General features: G+C 42.4%; 2 protein-coding genes across 2 annotated transcripts; one reads left to right on the top strand and one right to left on the bottom strand.

Annotated features, from left to right (window-relative positions):
• The first annotated feature begins 4821 nt into the window (after window positions 1-4821).
• On the top strand, window positions 4822-18909 carry LOC123394932 (DNA-directed RNA polymerase I subunit 1). The gene is made up of 21 exons (XM_045089822.1): window positions 4822-4886; window positions 4979-5160; window positions 5278-5437; window positions 5545-5838; window positions 6153-6329; window positions 6433-6609; window positions 6685-6844; window positions 7539-7726; window positions 8172-8435; window positions 9600-9688; window positions 9759-9906; window positions 10120-10329; window positions 10424-10834; window positions 12712-12856; window positions 14350-14555; window positions 14687-14889; window positions 15117-15315; window positions 15430-15749; window positions 15882-16022; window positions 16267-17074; window positions 17874-18909. Exons 1-21 carry the CDS (start codon window positions 4884-4886, stop codon window positions 18618-18620), a joined length of 5232 nt encoding a protein of 1743 aa, XP_044945757.1. The 5' UTR covers window positions 4822-4883; the 3' UTR covers window positions 18621-18909.
• Window positions 18910-19299: 390 nt separating this feature from the next.
• LOC123394934 (electron transfer flavoprotein subunit alpha, mitochondrial) lies at window positions 19300-22299 on the bottom strand. The gene is made up of 8 exons (XM_045089823.1): window positions 22143-22299; window positions 21453-21635; window positions 21064-21275; window positions 20736-20896; window positions 20202-20360; window positions 20040-20092; window positions 19777-19917; window positions 19300-19676 (listed from the first exon to the last, which is right to left on the bottom strand). The coding sequence occupies exons 1-8, from the start codon at window positions 22230-22232 to the stop codon at window positions 19599-19601; spliced, it is 1077 nt and encodes a 358-aa protein (XP_044945758.1). The 5' UTR covers window positions 22233-22299; the 3' UTR covers window positions 19300-19598.
• Between the last annotated feature and the right edge of the window lie 395 nt (window positions 22300-22694).

Here is a 22694-nt window from a genome sequence, read left to right as displayed (position 1 = left end):
TATTTCTTGATTTCCCCTAAATGATTAGTCATAGGGCAACTAGGGAGAAACAAGATATTTTGATCAAGAGGACACGGGAAAGCAGGCATATCACCACAGACATTTGTCGAGGGATCTTTAGGTGGAATGCATGACCTATCAGCACAATAATTTACACTATGTGTGGTGCTAGATATGCTCGTGTCCATAGAGGCTATGACATTTTCATCAACATACATTTCTTCACTCACCATGTCATTACCTTGTGAGATTGAAGATGCTGAGGTGTGCAAGCAATCGGATATGGAAGTAGTGGTGGACTCTTTATGATCGAAAATAGTGAAGAGCTCATGCACCAACTCCTTCATCATAATATCGTCTTCATCAAGATTGGACCCACCATATATATCTTCAAGTTTAGTCCAAACTTCATGAGCTGACTTGCAAGTCGAGATAGACTTAAACACTTCAGGACTTATGGTTCGATGAATGGTAAGAAAAGCCTCACAATCAAGATACATTTCATTAGTACATGAAGATGCATCATCCTTTTTGTCGACAATCCCTACAAGAACAATTCGTAAAGTATTTGGGCCCATGGCCCGAAAGTGATGGATCATACGAATTCTCCATAGGGTATAATTTGTGCCATCAAAGTCAAAGGTGTCATTGTGCAATAATCCAATAGTCAACATCGATACTCTCTAGGTCGTGAAACCTAATTAAAGAGAGACCTTGCTCTGATACCAATTGAAAGGACAACGATGACGCCTAGAGGGGGGGGGGGTGAATAGGCTATTTAAAAACTTCTTCGGATTTGGCTTAAACCTAATGCGGAAATAAACTAAGAGGATACTTTTCAAGCACAAATCCTAAATGCAATAGGCACCGCAACGTGTACCAACAACACGATCTACCAAGATGGACACAACACGGTTACTAACAAGCACAAGTAAGTTACACAAACTTACTTGAGCTATATCACACGACCAGTAGGTGAATGACACAAGATACTAGATCACCCTATAGCACACGATATATCAAAAGCTGTAAGTGAGAAGTGTGGATATAGAGGGTATGCTTGAACGATTAATCTTGTACAAAGAAATAGCCAACACAATATAATGAGCACAAACAATATGCAATGTATGTATGCTCAAGTAACACAAGTAAACCACAAGTAAGGAGTTAGGGTTAGGGATAACCAAGGTCACCGAGACAAAGATGTATCCCGATGTTCACTTCCTTGGAGGGAAGCTAGTCACCGTTAGAGAGGTGGATGTTACCACGAAGGCACACCAACGCCATGAAGGCTCACCCTAATCTCCCTTTGAGATAACACCACGAAGGCGTTTCTCAACCACTAGTGGTAAGTCTTTGAGGTGGCTTCCAAACCCTCACAAACTTTTTCGGGGGTAATCACACAGATTGATTCCTCTCCGAAGAACTCCTACCGCCTAGGAGTCTCCAACCTCCAAGAGTAACAAGATCACGGGGAATGCTCAAAACTTGCTCAAATCTCAAATAGCTTGGGTTGAGAGGAGGAGAGGGAGACGATCTATCTTTTGATTGGAACAACTCTCAAAGGGGCTCACAAATGCTCTTGGGATCTAAGATTTGGTGTGAGCAAATGTGTGTGAGGTAGAAATGTGTTCTTATGAGGATATGGCTGTGTTGGGCCCTCTCACACGAAGTGGGAGGGGGTATTTATAGTGGAGAGGGGAAAGTGACCGTTGGGGTCACTTAAGTCTGACAGTGGTCGGACGTCCGACAGTTCTCGGATGTCCGGACGCCCACAAGGGGTAGGACGTCCGACAGGGGTCGGTCGTCCGAGGGATGTATATATATATCAGGAACCACTGTATAGATATCAGGAATCACTGTATAGACGAACAGGGACCGGACGATCGAAGAGAGGGTCAAATGTCTGCGAGTTCAGCTCTGTTCAAGGGCACCGGATTCTGAAAGTGGTCGGACGTCCGGCCCTCGGACGACAGGGGGAGGCCGGAAGTCCGAGTTATATGACTCTGGATTTCTCTGGTGCAAGGTTCCGGTTTTTCGAAGTGGTCGGGCGTCCGGCCCTCGGACGTCCGGAGGGAGCCGGATGTCCGAGACTTTGGCTCTGGTATAAGGTTCCGGATTTCCGAAGTGGTCGGGCGTCCGGCCCTCGGACGTCCGGAGGAAGCCGGATGTCCGAGGCATTGGTTCTATTTTTGAGATCAAAGCCGAGCAGTGGAGATGTGGTATGAGCACAAAAGTAGAGATGTAGTTTGAGCAAGTTCATCGCAAAACCTGTGATCCCCTATTAATAGTGCGGGATCCCTAAAGACTCAAGAATCATAAAAAGGGTATTGATGATCCATACTTGAGTGTATACTTTTATTCGTTGATCATCACTCCGCACCACTAACGTCAAAGGAACTGATACCTTTGAGTTAGCCCTTTCGCTTGAGCTTGATGTTGTTGTTCCTTCTTGGCTCAAGTTGAAAGCAAGACATGATGAAGTCTTCAAGTAGCTCTCCCATACACAATGTGGAAAGCCTAGCTTATGTATTCATCTTCATTTGTCCATCATGTGAACATCCACAAGAATCAAGCATGTAGTGCTCAGGAATGCTTATCTTGATCTTGTCCTTGTTAGCACATGAGCTTGTCCTTATCAACACATGATCATTAACAACAGCTTAAAGGGGATTAGTGATTAGTTATCTATATGTGTGTTGTCAGCAACACCAAAACACGATTAAGGGCATGACTGCACTTTCAAGTGGTTGAGGAGCGACTTCCATCGTATATTGGAAATTTATTATGCATTCTCACGGCCGAAGCATTTGCTCTCCAGTTTTTACAAAGAAAGCCCTTAAATGAAGTCGTTCCGGTGATGGGATTGTGGTCATTTGGTGTGAGCTTTGGAAAATAACCATACATTTGTTATTTGAGAAGAAAATCCTTGGGAAACCTATTGATTATCAATAAATGCATATTACTTTTCTGCTTCAGCAGTAGGGTGTCTTCTAGGAAAATGATTCCTTGATGTACATTTGCACGATGCTAGAGTTTCAGAAATTGGGATTTTATTTTTGTCTCAAGCTAATTTTTTACCGGGATAGAAGGTGGAATTGTTCAATCGATAAGATGCCTATCAATCAGATTGGTGAGCCGCCATATTCTGGTCATGAAAATGCTATGCAATCAAATGTTTATTCATTCACTAAGGCTGCCTGTTAGAAGAAGAAGCATTAGAAAATTATATTGACTAACCGGCTCTCACATTTTTAGGTAGTTCTAAGTGTAATTCCATTGTTTTAAAGTAGAACCCTATGTTTCACGGTAGGTGATATTACTAACTCAACACATGCTTTTACCATTAATCGGATCTAAGTTTGTTGCGTATTGCAAACCTCGATGGAATAGTGGCTTGGTCATGACCTTTAATTGTTTCAAATTGCAGAAAAAAGTTAAGTTAAGACATATTGCAATTGCCATTGTTTTAACTTTGAAGTTATTAATTCTCCAATCATCTGTTGTATACATATACTTTATCTTTCAGAGTCACTGGTGCCTTAGAGATACCGAAGGTGCATGAGGCCATGGAGGTTGGAGCTCCAACCACGCCAAGTAATTTATTTGACTCCATAGGTATGCCATTCCAAAGATCCATTAGTGAATTATATAACTTGTTATTTACCATGGTTGTTACCTATTTTTTGTTGGGGAAAGGAAGAATGATGGTCGTTAGAATCGTACCCGTGTTGTCAGGTCTAACGTGTGTCATCAGATATCTAAAGATGTATACTGTTTTTTTCATGCAGATCTGTTGTAAACAAATTGAAAAAATGTCCCTTTTTGCCATTCCCGATGTAACCTCTTGCATTTTCTGAATTAAGCAAGTTATTGGCATCATCTATAGGTTGGCGTTTAAAATGTGTGAAGAAAAAAAACATGAAGAATGGGTATGAAATGGTTCAATTCTATTTAGAGCTTGTATTAGATGTCTTACAAAATGGCTAACTCCTATGGTTATGATTGTGTTGACCAAAAAGCTACAAAGAGTTACAGTAAAAAAGTGGCAAAGGTTAGTTTAGAGCCTTGCACCTTCCATGTTCTTATGGTGTGTATTACTTCTCAAATATTCCAGAAATTGCTGCCCAAGAATTAACTATCATAATTATTCCTTTTTCTTAACCAGTGTCTCCAAATGTGAGAATCGCCTTCGAGTTCTCATAAAAGCCATTTACTGACGTGCATTGAAGTTTTGAGTATGTGAAAATGTTTTAACATGGGAGATATTTGGGTAGCCCTTTAGCGCATAGCATTGTTAAAGTGTTGACTTAGAAAAATCTTGTTGTTCTTTTATACTGATGTGAATCTGTTATCCAGTCTTTTATGTTGAATTGCAACACTCTTTCTGCTTCCTGGTCTAATATATTCTAAATTAACCCCACACCTACGCGTTTATAAAACTTTCTTACATGACTTAATTCCTAGGAAAAAATAATGCATGAAATGATATATTTTGCATGAAAAGATTAATGAAAAATGTAACTTATGACTCCATATATGATTTAATGATGTGGCATCGTTGTTACATGAAGACGAAAATTAGCTAGTGGATTGTACTAGTAGCTATTTAAGACAGACGGGCCGATCAATTTGGTATGTTGGGTCAAGCCAGGTTATTCTTTTCAGAACAGCGAGCCCACTTACCGCCACCACCTCCCCGTGCGCGCGCACGCTGTGAACCATGGGCTTGTTATGATGGGCCTGCCGCGGTGGTGAGCGTTAAACCCTCTCGCAAAAACCCTAGCCGCCGCGAACCGCTCCGACGCCCCCCTCCCCACCCCTTCCCTCCCCTCCCCTCCAACGCCGGCAGGCGGCCTCTCCCCCTCGGGCGGCGGCGCGCCATGGCGAGTTCCTGCTCCCTCCCCTTCCCCGCCGGCGATTTCTCACGCCGTAATAACCCCGTCCTTGTGTGTGTGTGTCTGTTGTGCCTCACCAGGAGCAGGAGCAGGCGACGTCGGTGGAGGTGGACTCCATCCTCTTCGGCTTCTACACCGACGACGAGGTCAGGCGGCTCAGCGTCAAGCGGCTCACCAGGTCCGAGCGCCTCGACGCCAAGAACTGCCCCGTGCCCGGCGGCCTGCTCGACCCCGCCATGGGCCCCGTCAACGCCAACGACAAGTAAGCAAAGCCATGGCATGGCCGCCCCCCTTCTCCCTCTTCTCTAGCCTTTTCTTTCCGGCAGCATACTAGTAGACTGATAGCTGATTCTGTTGTTGCCGCCCCGACTCCGAGCAGCTGCAAGACCTGCGCGCTGAACTTCAGCCAGTGCCCCGGCCACTTCGGCCACATCGAGCTCTCCAAGCCGCTCTTCAACCCGCTGCTCTTCGACACCCTCCGGGACCTCCTCCGCTCCACCTGCTTCACCTGCCGCAAGTTCCGCCTCAGCACCCAGCTCGTACGCACGCCCCCCTCCCTCCCTCGTCTCCTTATCCATCCATCCATCCACCCCCACAGTGCTCATGTCATAATTCCCCTTCCATGGATTTGTTCTATGATTGTCAGGTAGACAGGTACGCCCACGAGCTTGAGCTGCTGGCGAGGGGCGATGTTGTCCAGGCCAAGAACTTGCAAGATTCCGCTGTTTCCGTGGAAAGCCTCGAAATGGACGAGGACGATTCCGTTGATAAACCGGCGTCCCCATCTGACCGTGGGAACAAAACATGGACATCCATCCAGTTGAAAGAGGCCCATTCTATCTTCTCCAAGCTGATGAAGAAGCGGGTGAACAAGTGTGCAAACTGCGGCATGAAGAGCCCGTCCGTCAAATGCCAGATATATGGTTGGCTCACGATTCAGGTATCATCTAGCACTGTATCACTGCCATTGTCTGAAAAACCCGACCTGCTACGTCCTGCTTCTGCTCAAGATGTGTTGAATTTCAATGCTTTTAGGACTAATAACTTTAGGCACATTAGGACAGAGGATAAAAACACGGCCATATTTTAGTACAAACTGTGGTTCTGTATATTGCTATTATTCCTCCTGTTCACTAGATGAAACCCAACAATAACTATACTCCAACCAAAAGGTAAATAGAAAATGCGACAAAAAGTTCAATTTAACCAATGAAAGGTAGACATTATTTTGTCCTCGTTGTGCGTGATTTGCAGGGTACAGATGGTTCTGCTGCAAGAAGAAAAGCAATCACTGATTATAATCTTGAAGGAGATGGCCATATTCCCGACCCAAATGGAACTGGTGTTTCTGGTCTTACGGATGATAGAGTTAAAGCATCAAGCAATCAAACAAAAGGCCTTTCTGATGATAGACCTCTCTTGACTACGGAGGTTACATTTTTTGTTTCCTTTTGATTTTGAAGTAACATTGAGATGCCTTGTGCACGTTCTACAGGCAGCACATGACTGAGTTCTTTCTTTTTGAACTGCTCAGGTTGAATCTATTCTCAAAGACCTGTGGGAAAAGGAAGCCAGGTTCTGCATGTTACTATGTGACTTCCAGCAGAATTTATGTGTATCGGAAAAGAGGAGGGGCTATGAGATGTTTTTCTTGAAGAGTATGCTTGTGCCACCAAATAGATTCCGTCCCTCAACTAGCTCTAGCCTTGGAGTAAGTAGACCATAGTTAGTCTAATTGATTGAGTCTTCTTGTAAACTAATCATGCTTAACTTTTTTTGGGTATAGATTATGGAACATCCACAAAATGTTATGCTAAGTAAAGTGCAAGAGGCCAATCTTGCGCTACAGCATGACAATGTCCATCCGAATCACATGGATATTCTTACAAGATGGAGGGATCTGCAAACAAGTGTAAATTTATTTTATGATAACAGTAAAGGCCTTGGTTAGTATGCATTCTTTCCTTCAATGAATTATAGATCATCCCTTTATGTTCTGACCCTCGGCAAAATCTAAAAAAGACGGAAACATGTTACATGTATCTCTGGATTCCTGTACTTAGATAAACTGGTTGAATCAAGTTTCGGAATGCTATACATGGCTAACTGTTACCAGTTTGTTCTCAGTTGTTTAGACACAGTCATATATTGCAATTCATGATTATATTGATTGGGCTGCTTCTTGCTTCAACAATTTTGACCCTAATTGGATTATGTTTCTTATAATTTGGTAGAGTTCTTTTTGCCTTGAGTTTCTTGCCTCTTTTCTCAACTAGATCACTTCAGTTTCAGGATTATATATATTACTCCCTCCGTCCGGAATTACTTGTCGTAAAAATTGATTAAAATGGATGTATCTAGAACTAAAATGCATCTAGATACATCCATTCCTCCGACAAGTATTTCTGGACAGAGGGAGTATTTCAGAACGAGATTTTTTTATAGCAAAGAATTATGGTGCACATGCAGATATTTGTTGTCATTCATGATGTTTATGATTGTTTTTCGTAGAAGTCCTATGTTTACTGTAGCATTACCTTCACTAACGGGCTTGGTCTTACATGCACGTATACATCATGCTCATTTTCTTCACCCCCACTAAGAAGTCCCTCTCTTTTGAAATGTTTATGCTGATGGCAGTAAAAAGCGGGAAAGACGGTCATGGTGTACGACAATTGGTGGACAAGAAAACCGGGATTGTTCGACAGAAAATAATGGGCAAGAGAGTTAATCATTCCTGCCGGACGGTTATATCTCCGGATCCGTTTTTGGCTGTTAACGAAATTGGGATTCCTCCTGCTGCTGCTTCAAAGCTGACTTATCCTGAGGTACTTTCTTCATGGATTGACCTGCATTTTCTTCTGTATTGACATTCAATTAAAATTTCTATGGTTATGTTTATGTTTGTGCTCTAAATATACTTGAAATATCCACCAGCCTTTTTTTTTCACCACTGTTGATTCTTGCATGCTATCTTACTAGTGTTATTCTATCCAATAAAGTGCATCACTCCTGATGATGATGTATTCTTTATTCTTGAAATTTGAACAACATGGAAGTTGGATTGTTTCCTAGTTATTAAATAAGAGGTACTTTTTGTTATTGTTGAGTTAGCAGTTGCATTCCACCTTTTTGGGCAATGCAAGGAAGAGAGAGAATACACCATTGTACAGAAGATGTTACCCTTTTTGTAGATATGTTAACCTGTATCCATGCTTTTCTTTGTTTTGTATCTAATTTACAGTATTCATCATGATTTTTTTTCCTGCGCAGAAAGTGACGCCCTGGAATGCCAAAAAGCTACAGGGAGCTATAAATAATGGCCCGGAAATTCATCCTGGTGCGACACACTTCAAGGTTAACAATAACATGTATAGATTACAGGATGACCATTCCAAACGTCGTGGCATTGCCAAGATGTTGGCAGCTTCTAGAGGATCAATTTCTCAACCAGGGAAGGACCCTAAATGTGAATTTGAAAGCAAAGTTGTATATCGACATATTCAAGATGGTGACGTTGTACTGGTCAACAGACAGGTATACATATTATTTTGCTAGCATGCTTAACATTCCATTTTCTTCAGCAGCATACTTGAAAATCAAGGAAAGACATCCTTCAATCTCATTTCGGTGTTGTTTTAGCAAAGTGGGGCTTTGAATGTTGTTATACTTCTTCTACTCGACTTTTTCCACACAAATACACATTTATAATTTATTTGCAGCATTGTGATGTACTCCCTCCGATCCAAAATACGAAGTTCTATGTTTATCATATTTTTCTATATACTTGGTCAGACTTAGGGCCTGTTTGGTTTGCACCCTGGCTTTCATGCCTGATAAAAAATGATGCCTGAGCGCAGCCTGACAACTAGATGTTTTGTGCCTGGTCGGGCATGGTGTGTTTGGTTGTGTACCTGGCCTGAGAAAAGCTTAGTGCAAAAATGATTCATTTGAGAGCTGGCCCACGAAAGAAAAAGCTGATTAAAACGTACGACTTGTCGCCAGGCTGCTCCCAGGCAACCGGTTCCTTGCACCGGAGCCAGGCTAATCAAGTAGCCTTGGTTGTGGTCCAGGCTAAGTAATATTTTATGCTCACCAGGCCAGGCTAGCTGCTGCTTCTCTGGACTCCAACCAAACACAGTCCAGGCAACTTGCAGGCATGCTCCAGGCCAGGCGTAAAAGGACGAGGACACCAACCAAACATACCCTTAATGATGTCTGACTTAGGACAAACCTAGAACTTCCAAGTATTTTGGAACGGAGGGAGTCTAATCATTTTTTGATGTGTTAATTTCTTCATTCTTTTATGTACATAGAGCTAAACATACAAATCATATTGGGTCTATGGAGGTACATGCAAAAAACGCTTTCATCTCAAGGTTTAATTTAAATGTTAAGATGATAGTAAATACCCAGATTAACTGCAGTGGTGCATACGACATAAGGCCCATGACTTGTAGCCCTACTTGGCAGGCCAACTTCATAATTTTGGAATTGCCAGTTTCAGGAGGTGTTTCACTTTTAAGTCAAGACATGAACATCAGAATCTAACAGCAAACTTTTGTCTGGAGTTGCAACCACTCACCACTTTGCTGCCGATCATACTGCTATAGGATTTTTGTGTCAACATTAACACTTAGTTTTTGTAGATAGAGTGAACTATTAGTCTACATCTCTAATCCCTCTCTTTGTGATTTGAAGCCTACTCTTCACAAGCCCAGCATGATGGCCCATGTTGTTCGTGTGTTGGCTGGAGAGAAGACAATTCGAATGCACTATGCCAATTGCAGGTATTTTCATATGTCCCTGCTATTTTCATTTGCTTGCATCAAATGATCCAGTAATTGTGTTTCTTTTTAGCACATACAATGCTGATTTTGATGGGGATGAAATGAACGTGCACTTTCCGCAAGATGAAATATCTCGTGCTGAAGCCATCAACATCGTTGATGCAAATAAGCAGTACATTGGTCCAAGGAGTGGTGAGGCTGTCAGAGGTCTCATTCAGGTAATACTATGTATATGCAGATTTTTGTTCTTCTACACAGTTTCACCATGGAGTACTTAGTATTGCCATATCCACTGCTGTGTAGTCATATCAACTGTTCAACAGTCATCCCAATTGTTGTATAGTCAGTTGTCACATGCATCTATTCTATCTAGCAAACTCGCCATGCCTGTGATATTAACAAGCAATAACTGATATTTCTTTAATTTTTAGGACCACATTGTTGGTGCTGTTCTTCTCACAAAAGTGGGCACATTATTAAGCCGTGAGGAATATAGTCAGCTTGTCTATGGGTCTTGTGTGTCCTCAGCTCGAAGTCCTTGTCAATCTGGTAAAAGGGTATCTATTATGAATGATGATGATACATTAGAACTTCTTAGTCCAGCTATTTTGAAGCCAAAGCTGCTGTGGACGGGAAAACAGGCAAGATGTTTGTACAACAGAACTTATTTCACTGTTGGCCTTGATCTTGACATTTCTTGGGACTCAGCTGTATAAGTTTTTATTTTGTCTACAGGTCATAACAACCATCTTGAACCATTTAACAAAAGGTCACCCACCATTTACTGTGGAGATGGAAGGGAAGATTCCAGTACAATATCTAACACCTAAAAAGTGCGTTGCTGCTGAAGATAAGGCTGTTTGCTCAGAAAAGAAGAAAAAAGAAAAGGCTATTTCCTCAAAAAAGGAGAAAAATGAAAAGGCTAGTGCTCAAGGACAGGAATCTCCTGAAGAACAAAAAGAAACTGCTAGAGCTCCTGAAGAACAAGTTTTACGTATTCATGATAATCAGCTCCTAACAGGCATGATAGATAAGAAGCAGTTCGGGAACTACGGGATAGTTCATACAGTTCATGAACTCTATGGTGCGGATACAGCTGGAAGATTGCTCTCGATATTCAGCCGCTTGTTTACATTGTTCTTGCAGGTAACCGTCAAAACATCTAGACAGTAGCCCTAGGTGTACTCTTTCTTGAATTTGGTGCCACTAAGACAGTTGTACCAGTTGAACTCTCTAGTGAAGTAGCAACAAATACTCCCTCTGTCCGGAAATACTTGTCGGAGAAATGGATGCTAGACGTATTTTAGTTCTAGATACGTCCATTGTTATCCATTTCTCCGACAAGCATTTCCGGACGGAGGGAGTAGTATTCGTAGACCTAGACATGCTTCTTAAATGTTTTGGCAAATGGAGCACTTTTTAGCCAGTTTTAGCCATTAGATGTGCTGATTAGTATTCTTTAGTTACCCTTTTTTAGTTCAAGACTGTATTCCTTTAATGTTCCTGAGCAGCATTTCCTATCTGGAGCAAATAAAAAATTCCTAGATAATCTGCCTTGGAAATTCATTTAGACAGGCTACCTGAACAAATAAAGAAATGAAAAGGAAAGCCGATCTGAACCTGCACATCAATCTACTTTGAATGGGCCAACCCATTGTTGAGTTGTCTGTTTGAGCCATATTTTTCTCGGTATAGCGCTGAAGAGGCAAACTGAAAACGTTTGGTCACTGAACCATATCATCATTCTGCAGTGGATCATGTGAAAAAATTATCCAGCTGCCACAACAATACAATACAACTTACTTTTGTGTTGCCTAAGCACCCCTGTCCATGGCTAAATCTTTGGTGATATTCCAGTCCTTCAGATATCTCTTTAAGGACTCCCATGTCAAGTTTGGACTACCCCTGTCCATGGCTAATCAATCACTATGGTTTAGGCTTTAGAAAAAAATGTACACATCACCATAACCTTTGAAACCAGTAGAACTCCGTGAGCAGTTTTGGAAAGCTATCGTGTGACGTGATGCGGCAAGTGGCCGTTACTCGGCTTTATATGATAAAATCGAACAGGCCTATTTGTGAGTCCAGATCCCATGTGCATTCTTTGCTCTGTGCAACCCTGTTCCCCGCCTTCTCTCTTCCACGGCACTCCAAATTTTTGCTGCTGTTAGGCCGTTTGCTGTTCCTCATCTTTGCTTGATTTAACATATCTTTAGCCACATCACTGTTCTTTCCAGATTAAATTCAGTTTGTAGCCTCAGTTCGTGTTGCTGCTATTAGGTGAGATGCTGTTCTTGAACCGTGAAACCTTGGTGATAAAAAAGTTAGAGATCTGTTTTTTTTCAGAGCATTGATAATACTGTAGGCGCGGAAGTGTGTTCTTTAATGAAATTTCGTCATGTCATAGTGTAAATTGTAGAAGTAATGGAACAAAACTCAAAAGTTGGAGTTTGATTGTGTTTCTGTTCTTTGCGCCATTTGTGGAGAAGGGGAATATAGAGAAGAGATAAAGAGAATGTGATTATACTGGTGGACCCTCACTGTTTGGTGTGAGTGGTTGTTCGCCGATTGGGTGTCGGTGGGGTAGCCTTGTGTTCTCAAGGTGGGTTACCTGCCCGTTTTTGCAAAGGTTGAGGGTGGAATGACATGTTTTAAATGTCAGGGGATTAAGTAGTCCTAGTGCCAAGGGGGGTGGGGGGGGGGGGGGTATTACGTGCCCAGTTGATAATTTGCCCTGCCTTCACCTGGGCCCCCACATGGATCAAAGTGGGAAGTAAAGTGGGGCAAATGATAAAAAAACGTGATATGCACTTCCCCTTGTGTTTAAACCATGGCCTAATTGTTTTCCCTTTGTTCTTAACTATTCTATTGTTTTGTATTTAGTTTCCCTTTGGTTTTGGCCCACTGTCAATAGGTTTTTGTCTTGTTTCTTCGCGCTGTATTTTTTCATTGTGTTTATGTAACTGTTGGTCTAAGATAAATTAAATTCTACTGTTGGTCTAAGGTTAATTAAATTCTTGCAGTTTCATGGATTTACTTGTGGAATAGATGATCTTTTACTATCCCAAGAGTCAGATAAGCAGAGGATGAAAATTCTGTCGGGAAGTGAGGAACACAGTAAACAAGCCCATAGGGAATTTACATGCACTGGAGATGGTGATATTAAAGGTTTGTTCAATACTATCTTTACAGCAAATATCTTGTGCTCTAGCCAAAACAACTTACATGCACTCGATTTTCTCTCACAGAGATGCTCTATGGGAGCATCAGATCCTCAATCCCATTATTTGGTGAGAAAAATAGGTTTGATTGTTTAGGGGTCTAAGGGAAGGAAGTGAAGAAAATAATTCACAGGTCTAAAGAAAACACGAAAACATGGAATATGGGTACAAGAACAGAAACTCAAACTTAGCTAACTAACAAAGCAGCAATTCCTCCAAAAATTACTGCCCTTCTCTTAAGATGTTCTTAATACTCCTGAAAAGCAGAAACCTTGTTGGTATGTGAACAGTGTTCCAAAAGTCAGCACGAGGGCCACCTAGGTAGTTTCCGCACCTACCTAATCGCCAGGATTGGCCCCGAAACACTTTTAAGGGTGCCCAGGTCTGAGGTTGCAGTGGCCAGAAGTAGTGGGCCAGCCCATTGAAGCATAGTGGGCAAAGTATCACATAGTGGGCAAAGTATCGGGATATTAGGTAAGGAAGTACTCCCTCCGTCCCAAAATAAGTGTCTTAAGCTTAGTACAATTTTGTACTAGAGCTAGTACAAAGTTGAGACCGTTGTTTTGAGACAGAGGGAGTATCTTTTTCTGTTGACAATATCAGATCGTAGGACCAGACCATAGTATCATGATGATTTTCTTTTTAAATACAATAAATTTATACACTAGACATATACTCCCTCTGTACCGAAATATAAGACCTTTTAGAGATTTGACTATAGACTACATACGGAGTAAAATGAGTGAACCTACACTCTAAAATATGACTACATACATCCGTATGTAGTATATAGTGGAATCTCTAAAAGGTCTTATATTTAGGAACGGAGGGAGTAATTCTTATGGATTATCTACATAACTGTTTGGAAGATATTATATAGCGCTAGAAATATAATTCTAATGATGATCGTAAATCATGTGTTATTTTACATGCGCTATCATTTAGAAATCATAGCCCATGATACACCCATAATCAAGAGAGCCCATCTCATGGATATAACCCCGCAACCTATGACTTTAGACCCTTCTCATCCGCAGCCCACTACCACATCCGTCAAGTAACAAGGTATACGGCAATTTATAAGTTTCTTTGATCTGTAGAGATTTCATGTAATCTGGGCAGGCCACTTTTGCGAGCAGTAACTGGTTTACGGTCTCCTAGATGATTCCTATTTTTATCATAAATGTGGGATCACATATATTCATATATTTCTCATGATACTAGTGATTTTACGAGTTATATCGTCATACTTCTGTATCATTTTCCTCTGGTAAGATTGTATAATTATAAGATACTTCCATAATCCTAATAGCCAGCTTTCCATCTATGGTATTCATGGGATGGGCTACCTGTTTAGCTCATAAGAGCGGCCTTTCTGTTTGTACTCTATAAATTGGAGTTGCTACCTTGTCTCATTCACTATTTTTATGTATTATGCAGATACAGTGAAATTGCAAATGGATGTCGAAACGGTTGTACGGAGAATAGGAGAATCCGCGAACGTCGCATTGGATAAGAAGATTTTAAGTGTACTAAATGAGTTAACAACTAAAGTCAACAAAAACATGTTTCCATATGGTCTACAAAAGCCCTTTCCTAGAAATTGTCTCACTCTTATGACTGCTACTGGAGCAAAAGGCGGTGATGTAAGTTTCTTTTGATAGGGCAGAACAGTGCAATATTCTGTGTTGGAACTAGAAATATATGAATTGTTCCATGCAGATACCTTGCTTTACCTACTTGCCCTAACATCTTGCCACTTCATTTGTCTTACTAGGTTAACATGACACAAATCTCGTCATTGTTAGGCTCACAAGATTTAGAAGGAGCGCGTGTTCCACGAATGGTATCTGGGAAGTCATTACCATGCTTTCCACCATGGGATACTAATACAAGAGCTGGTGGTTTCGTCAGTGACAGATTTTTAACTGGTCTCCGCCCTCAAGAGTACTATTTCCATTGTATGGCTGGCAGAAATGGGTAAACTTTTCTTTACTCCTTCTAATACATAAGATACTACCTCTTTGAGTATATTCCCTTGGTGGAAAAGAAAATATTTCTCATATAACAGTGGTAGTTTCATACCCTCAATTGCCAATCTCACTTCACCATTATAATTAGATATATTATCTCCTTAGAGCCATCCATTATTACATCTGCAGTGGCTTTTGTTGTTATGATATTTAGCTTGTGTTCGTTCCTCGCAGGTTGATTGACACAGCTGTCAAAACATCTCGTAGTGGATATCTTCAGCGTTGTCTTATCAAAAGTCTTGAATCATTGTTTGTTTCGTACGATCACACTGTACGTAATGTTGATGGATCAATCATACAGTTCTGCTATGGAGAAGATGGAGTTGATGTCCATAAAAGTAGTTTTCTCAATAACTTTAAAGAACTACGAGATGTAAGACATTCAAGTTCCCAGTTATAAAACTAGCCAAGTTAGGTTTCTACAGTACACCTTGCTCTATGCATTTGTTTGATTGGACTGATGTTTGCAATTTGTTCAAAATTACAGAATAGAACAGCTGTGTTTGACAGACTTGGGAGGTACAATGATGAGCTTGAGATCTATAATCGTGATCCCCTTCTATTAAAGCCCAAACACATTACTAAACTGCCTGAAGAACTCACTGGACGTGCAAAGGATTTTCTTAAAAAACAGTGCCCCTGCCTTAAAGAGCTTAAGTTTAAAAAGTGTCGCTGCCGATATCTCATAAAGGAGCAGGAACTAACAAAGTTACTGAAAGTCAAGTACATGGCTAGTCTTGTCGATCCTGGTGAAGCTGTTGGTGTGATCCTTGCTCAGTCCTTAGGAGAACCTTCAACACAGATGACGTAAGAACATTTCTGTACATCTGTTTGTATGAATTATTTTATGTCCACTACTTCTGTAGTTCTATATCGACTCCATTTCTTTATTTGTTTTGGGGTATATTCGTGTAAAACTTTTTTTTTCATGCCCTGCAGGCTCAACACTTTTCATCTTGCTGGAAGAGGTGACATGAATGTCACACTTGGGATGCCTCGGATACAAGAAATCCTAATGAAAGCATCAGCTAACATTAGTACGCCTGTTATGGTGTGCCCTCTGCGTGAAGATATCAGCAGGTGAGTTTTTTTTGCTTTATTTTGAAGTTGCTTCATAATTTTAGTTTAATTTCTATGCATGATGTTATATCAAACTCTCCTGTATAAGAAGTAAAAAAGAGTCCCAGTGAAACTGCACTCAGTTTTTTCACCATATCAGCAAATACATGCACTAATGCCCACTTTTCCAGTATAAAGGTAAAAGAAAGTTTCATATGAACTAGCAAGATACTTGCCCTAACTCTTTCTACATGTGGACATTTAGGGATGAAGCTAAACGTCTGGAAACAAAATTAAGGGGCGTTAGGTTGGCTGATATCGTGGAGGCAATTGAAGTATGCACAATTCCTTTTCACAACAGTAATGGGCATATTTCGAGTCTCTACAAGTTACAGCTAAAACTATTCTCACCAGAGTGTTACCCTCCTGAGTCGGAACTTACAGTTGATGAGTGCCAAACAGCCTTGAGAACTGTGTTTGTTGATGCAATGGAATATGCAATAGAAAAACACGTAAATTTTCTACACAAAGTTAGTGGAATCCAGGAAACTAGGGTAAAGGACACTGAGAGCTCACAATCAGAAGGTCCTGAAGAATCCGAAAGCAGACCTATTGATGGTGAAGAATCTGGTGGGAGTGATGGTGATGATGAAAATAATGATGACTTGGGAGCTGATGCAGAAAAGAGGAAACGGCAAGAGAATGATGAGATGGAATATGATGATGATATTGGAGAGGAAGATGGTATGAATAGTGACCCTGAAGAGGAGACAAAATATGAACTTGATAACAACGATGATGCAGTTGAGTCTGGTGCAGAATCAGAAGGGAATAGTGAAGAACATGTGTCAGATTCTGGTAACAAGACAGGGAAATTAGAAGGTAGGCTTGCAGCTGGTAAACTCAAGAAGGACAAAAATGAAACAGTTGAAAACTTGGAGGAGCAGAAGCAGGCACAGATAACCCAGAAACGCAGCAAGAAGTTAAAGCTGACTGTTCATGTTGAAAGCGCAGATTTAAAATTTGAGGTTCACTACATCTTGCACAAGGAACCACATATTTTACTATCCCAGGTACATCATCATACACAGAACACTATATTTTGGTTTCCTTTCAGATGGTAGTAACTGAATACGACAGAACTAAAAAATATTACCTCCGTCACAAATGAGTTGTCTTAGATTTGTCTAGATACGGATGTCCGTATCTAGACACGTTTATCTAACACTAAAGCGTGTCTAGATACATCCGTATCTAGACAAATCTAAGACAACATGCGTATCTAGACAAATCTAAGACAACTAATTCGGGCCGGAGGTAGTAGTAAATAGTTCCTCTCTGAACATGTGTTGACCTGACTGTACTGTGGATCTCCGGTGAACTTGTATCATGCCCACTGTATCCCTTTTGCCATTGAAATGCTTGGCCCCGTATGCACCTGTTGCTGCCACCATGTATGGATCTGAACTTTTCTCACGCTATTCAGTTGTGTCATGGCAAACACCTGTTGCTGCCACCATGTAAATTTAGTCATACATTGGAGTAATGGCATAGCAGTTATCTATTTATGTGTCTTAGATCTGGTACATAGATTTGATTTGTAATAATGGAAACTGTAGGATTTCTAGGAGAACCGATATTGGCTAGGGTCATAGTTACGTTGTTTGGATTTAGAAGTTTATAGTAAACTCTGATCAGTATTTGAGAAGAAAAAAAGCCTTACCCTGCTCTATGTATGGGTATGTGCAGCTCTGGATTTAACAATCCCACAACAGGGTGTTTTTAAGCTCACTCTTTTGACCCCATACAAGCTTGGTTTGCATATACAAAAGAAAAACTGATAGAAAATGCATTTTAATTTTGCCTTTCCAGATTGCCCAGAAGACATTGAAGTCCCTATTTGTCAGTGCATCCCATAACAAAAGCATCAGTGAATGCACAGTTGTTTGGCCGGAGGAGAAATATGATTCCGCTAAAGAGAAGAAGAAAGGTGATTCCTCTCAAGGAGATGTACAAGGTGGTTCCGCTCAAGAAGAAGAGAAGAAAGACGATTCCACCAAGAAGAAGAAGAAAGGTGATTCTACCACTAAAAAGAAGAAAGGTGATTCCTCTCAAGAAGAGAAGAAAGACGATCCGACTAAAAAGAAGAAGGAAGAAAGACAACTGCAAACGTCAGGAGTGGACTTTGAGGTATTCTGGGATCTGCAGGACTACCTGGACATCCATAAGCTTAAATCTAACGACATACACGCTATCCTGAATACATACGGGGTGGAGGCTGCGAGGGCCACCATCATCAATGAGGTGAAGGCCGTATTCGAGCCCTTTGGCATCAAGGTAGACCCGAGGCATCTGAGCCTGGCCGCGGATTTCATGACCTCGGGAGGCTCCTACCGACCGATGAACAGCCTCGGGATGTCCCGGTTCTGCACGTCGCCGTTTGGCAAGATGAGCTTCGAGCAGGCCACGAGGTTCATCATGGAGGCTGCCTACCACGGGGAGGTGGACAACCTCACCGGCCCTTCGGCGACCGTGTCACTGGGGAAACCGGCCAAGACCGGTACCGGTGCCTTTGGGCTGATGCAGAATATCACCCTGGAGGAGCGGGCGGTGATGTAAGAGCGACCTACTCACCTTTGTTTGGCAGTTCCAGTCCAAGAATCGTGTCCAGTTACCACTCTGTGTTCTGAAGGAACTAGGCATGTGAATAACAATTTTGTGCTTGCAATGTAATTCTTGCTTGTTTTCATCTATCTACTAGTCATCATCATGAGTGGCTTAACTTTCTATCTATTTGGTAGGATAGATGCATCTTGCATTGTCTTAATTTTGTTTCTACCTTTTGGTGATACTGAATTCATGGTTGAAGATCTCCTCTCTCAATAGTTCTATTGTCTTAGTGGTGTCATTGTCGGCTGCTCCCTGTTTATTGATCTTACAACACATATTCTCAAGTGTCCTCTTTGTGAATCGAACAGAACACTTTGTGTTGACCCCAAAAAACTCTACACTTTTCCTAGGCTCACATTATTCTCTTGTACTCTACACTTTTCCTAGGCTCACATTATTCTCTTGTACTCCTTCCGTAAACTAATACAGTATGTTATTCTCTTATATTAGTTTATGGAGGGAGTATGTTTTGTGTATACGTGATTCTCACATTATTCACATTTGTCGACAGCAAGAAACGTGTCTCCCAACAGTTCTTTGACAGTAAGTCGTCCTGACCTGATTCTGGAGCCAGGTTCCCACAAGTAAAATTTGTAGAAATAACAAGGCTCTTGTAGTGAGTCAAATGTTGAACCAGTTGGAATAGCTGGATTAACCACTTCATTATTATTCTCTGCATCATACATTCAAATTCCCCTTCATCTCTGGGCATGCAGTCAATACTCTGGTGCATGTATATGTACAAAGTGGGGAGATGAGTTTTTGAAAATGTCAACTGTCAACACATTCCTCCGATTATGCTGCTTGCACCCCTATCCCAGCAAGGTGCTTATTGACCAGCCAACCATACAACAATGACATATTTCGACCAAAGCCCTTCCGTGCATTGACAAGGAACATGATAGATGATTGACACGAGCTGGACACTTATTTCTTGTCTGGGATCTTCTCCAGGAGCTCCTCGAGGACTTGGAACAGATCGCCAACGATCCCGTAATCTGCGACCTGGGCAGCAGAAACAAAACCCAAAGGGCAGGCTCAATAACAGCGGTCAATATTTGGGGTTCGATGCTCCAAGCTCAGTCTGTGGGGAGCGGAGTTGAACCTGAAAGATTGGGGCGTCTGCGTCTTTGTTGACCGCCACGATGTACTTGGAATCTCTCATCCCCGCCAAGTGTTGTATCGCCCCTGAAACTCCGAAAGCAATGTAGAGCTCAGGCGCAACAATCTTCCCGGTTTGCCCAACCTGAGAAGTCAGGGCATTGTGATCATACATCAGACCGTAACCAGCGCAAAGGGATTGTATACCGAGTACATAGCTAGGGACAATATCAGAACTAGCCACTCTAATAGATTTGAGGAGCTTACTTGAAGTTCATTCGGCACATATCCTGCATCGACGGCAGCTCTGGTCGCACCCACTACACAAGGAACAATAAATGTAAAACAGGAATGGATTTCATACGAGGCCTGGCCTTCACAGGTTCGGTGTCAACTAGGTTCAATGGACAATGAGGTAAAAGCAGAAACCTGCTGCGCCAAGTTTTTCTGCCAGCTGCTCCAACAATTTGAAATTCTCGGCGCTCTTCAAACCTCTGCCTCCAGTGACTACCACACGTGCATTTGCCAGGTCTGGCCGTTCTGTGTCTTGGGATGTAAGATTGACCCATGAAGATTTCCTTGAGCTCGCTGCAGATCGAATGAAAGAGTTTTACAAACATGCCGCATGATTTATAGATCCGTAAACTGTTATTATCAGCATGTTTTTGTAACAATAAATACAACCTGCAGATGCACCCACAAACCAGTGACATCAGCACCTACATACCCAAGCATGAGCGCCTGCTCAAGACTGAGCTATGGACCGTAAACCATAATAAGTGCATGGAAATGGAAATCAAGTACCAACACTCAATCAGACCTTGAACTTCTATTGCAGAAGTCAGAATATTGTCTTAATAGATCCATGGTCTAAGAAAGGTAATGCAACATTAACAACAAAAACTCTGCAAGGCATAGAAGAGTGTTTATAATAGAAGAATATGGTGAGGGAACCACACAAACCTTCACTGAGGAAAGAGAGGTCAACCTGGGTTATGGGCGCAACTTTAGTTTCTGACATAGACTCGGTAGCTAGAGAAAATGATGTTGATCTAATACTCATCATACAAGGAGACTCCCCGGTATATCGTACAGTGCAGAGTGCATTTCCAGCATAAATTGGCCTGAAGAAAAGAGTATGTCTTATCTTAATCATCAAAAGTTTAATTGCTGATGGGTTATAGCATCAAGTTGTCTATGTTAAACACCAAAGAGATGGTGACTACCCTATGAATACCCCGAATTCTCCATGAATCACTGATAACAATGCAAAAACATTGTACTGCCGTACCTCACAAAGACCCGTGGTTCAGATATGGCAGTGACGTCCGTGACAGGGGAGACATCTAGAAGAGCCGCGGCGCGTGGAAGCAAATTCTTCCCGAACGACGTCGACGAGGCTATCACATGAGAGTATCCACCTTTCTGCTGCACGGAGCGGAGCAGCTCGGCCCAAGGCTCGGCTAAAGGATGCGCAAACACGTCTGAATCCGCAACAAGAACCTGCCACACAAGAGAGACAACTGATGAAGAAATGAACCTGTGCTTCCATTCTCGCCAAGTTCTCTTTCACCCTTGCTGAACTGAAATAATGCAGAGCATGGCCAAAAATAAATAAAAAGATGCAACAACTAGTATTATGTAGGGGAATGTGAGGTGGCCAACAGCAAGTAACGATACCTCATTGACCAATGGGTGGCTAGACGCGGCATGCTGGGCAGCCTTGTGCAGCGTCGGTCCGGATCCACCGAGAAGAAGAGACACCTTGTTCTCTTTGGCGATGGCCTCGGCAGCCGCCAACGCGCTTAGGGAAGATGGCTTCACGAGCCCGCCTTCGTGCTCCGCTATGATCAGTGTGCTCACCTAGCAAGCAGGACAGCAGCAGGGTCAAGGAGATCCAGGGGCAGACTAACCTTTTTAGGTAGTGATGGTGAGGCAAGACTGATGTTCAGTAATAATTCAGGAGAAGTAATAATGGCATAACCGCACAAGGAGCAGGCAAATTCATCTTCTTTTGTTTTGTTTAATTAGCGTTCACATGCTACTCTGGAGTGGAGTAGACAGATACTAGCAGAGGAAGTAGCAGGCAGGCATGGAACTGAATCTGTCCAAGAGAAGAGAGAGCACACCAAGACACACAGAGAGAGATATAGACAGAGTTGGTTCGCCCCTCCTCTCCTCCCCTCGCCGCGCCGCGTTCGGCCTTCGGCGGGCTGGTCCGGCTGGCTAACACCACTACTGGTGCGGTGAGTTTGTCATCACCCCGGTCGCCGGTTCTACTCATAGGAAGGGGACGAGGCTCTACCTCGGAACCGGATCGAATCGTAGCGAGGGGAAAATGGGAAGGGGAGGGAAGGGAAGGGGACTCACGAGCCTACGCAGCGCCATCTCGGACGCGCCGCCGACGCCCGCTCTTCCCCGCCGGAGCGCCCCCGCCATCAACGCTGCCGCCATCGCCATGAGCCTCCTCTGTTTCTCTCCCTCTCTCTCTCTCTCTCTCTGAGAGAAACGCGACGCGGTGAGGAGGGGAGAGACGTGACGGAAGGAAGTGAGCGAGCCAATCCGCGCACGTGTGCATCGCGGCCGAAACTTTGCTGCCACGTCAGCCTCCGGTATGATCGCCTTTTTTTTTCTTAGAGCATCACCCATATAACATCAACCCGTAAAAACGCGTTTACAGTTAAAAAAAAAACAACTTTACGAGCCAGACCCCATAAAATGAACCTATAAAAAAGGATATTCGTAGAAGATGCTCTTTTACGGGTCGGCTCGAGCTGCGGTGGAACAAACCCCTTAAACTTAAACTGTAAATCGAATTTTCGCTTACATCCCCCACCGCATCTTCTTCTTCCTTTCTTCCATGTCCATGGTCAACTAAATTTGTTTCTAAATACGGAGTCGTCGATCCCTGAATCCATCCAA

The sequence above is a fragment of the Hordeum vulgare genome, chromosome 5H (assembly GCF_904849725.1).
Source record: "Hordeum vulgare subsp. vulgare chromosome 5H, MorexV3_pseudomolecules_assembly, whole genome shotgun sequence".
In the NCBI taxonomy this organism is placed as follows: Eukaryota; Viridiplantae; Streptophyta; class Magnoliopsida; order Poales; family Poaceae; genus Hordeum; species Hordeum vulgare.
Note: the sequence above shows the minus strand (reverse complement) of the source record. Positions and strands in the feature narration are given on the sequence as shown.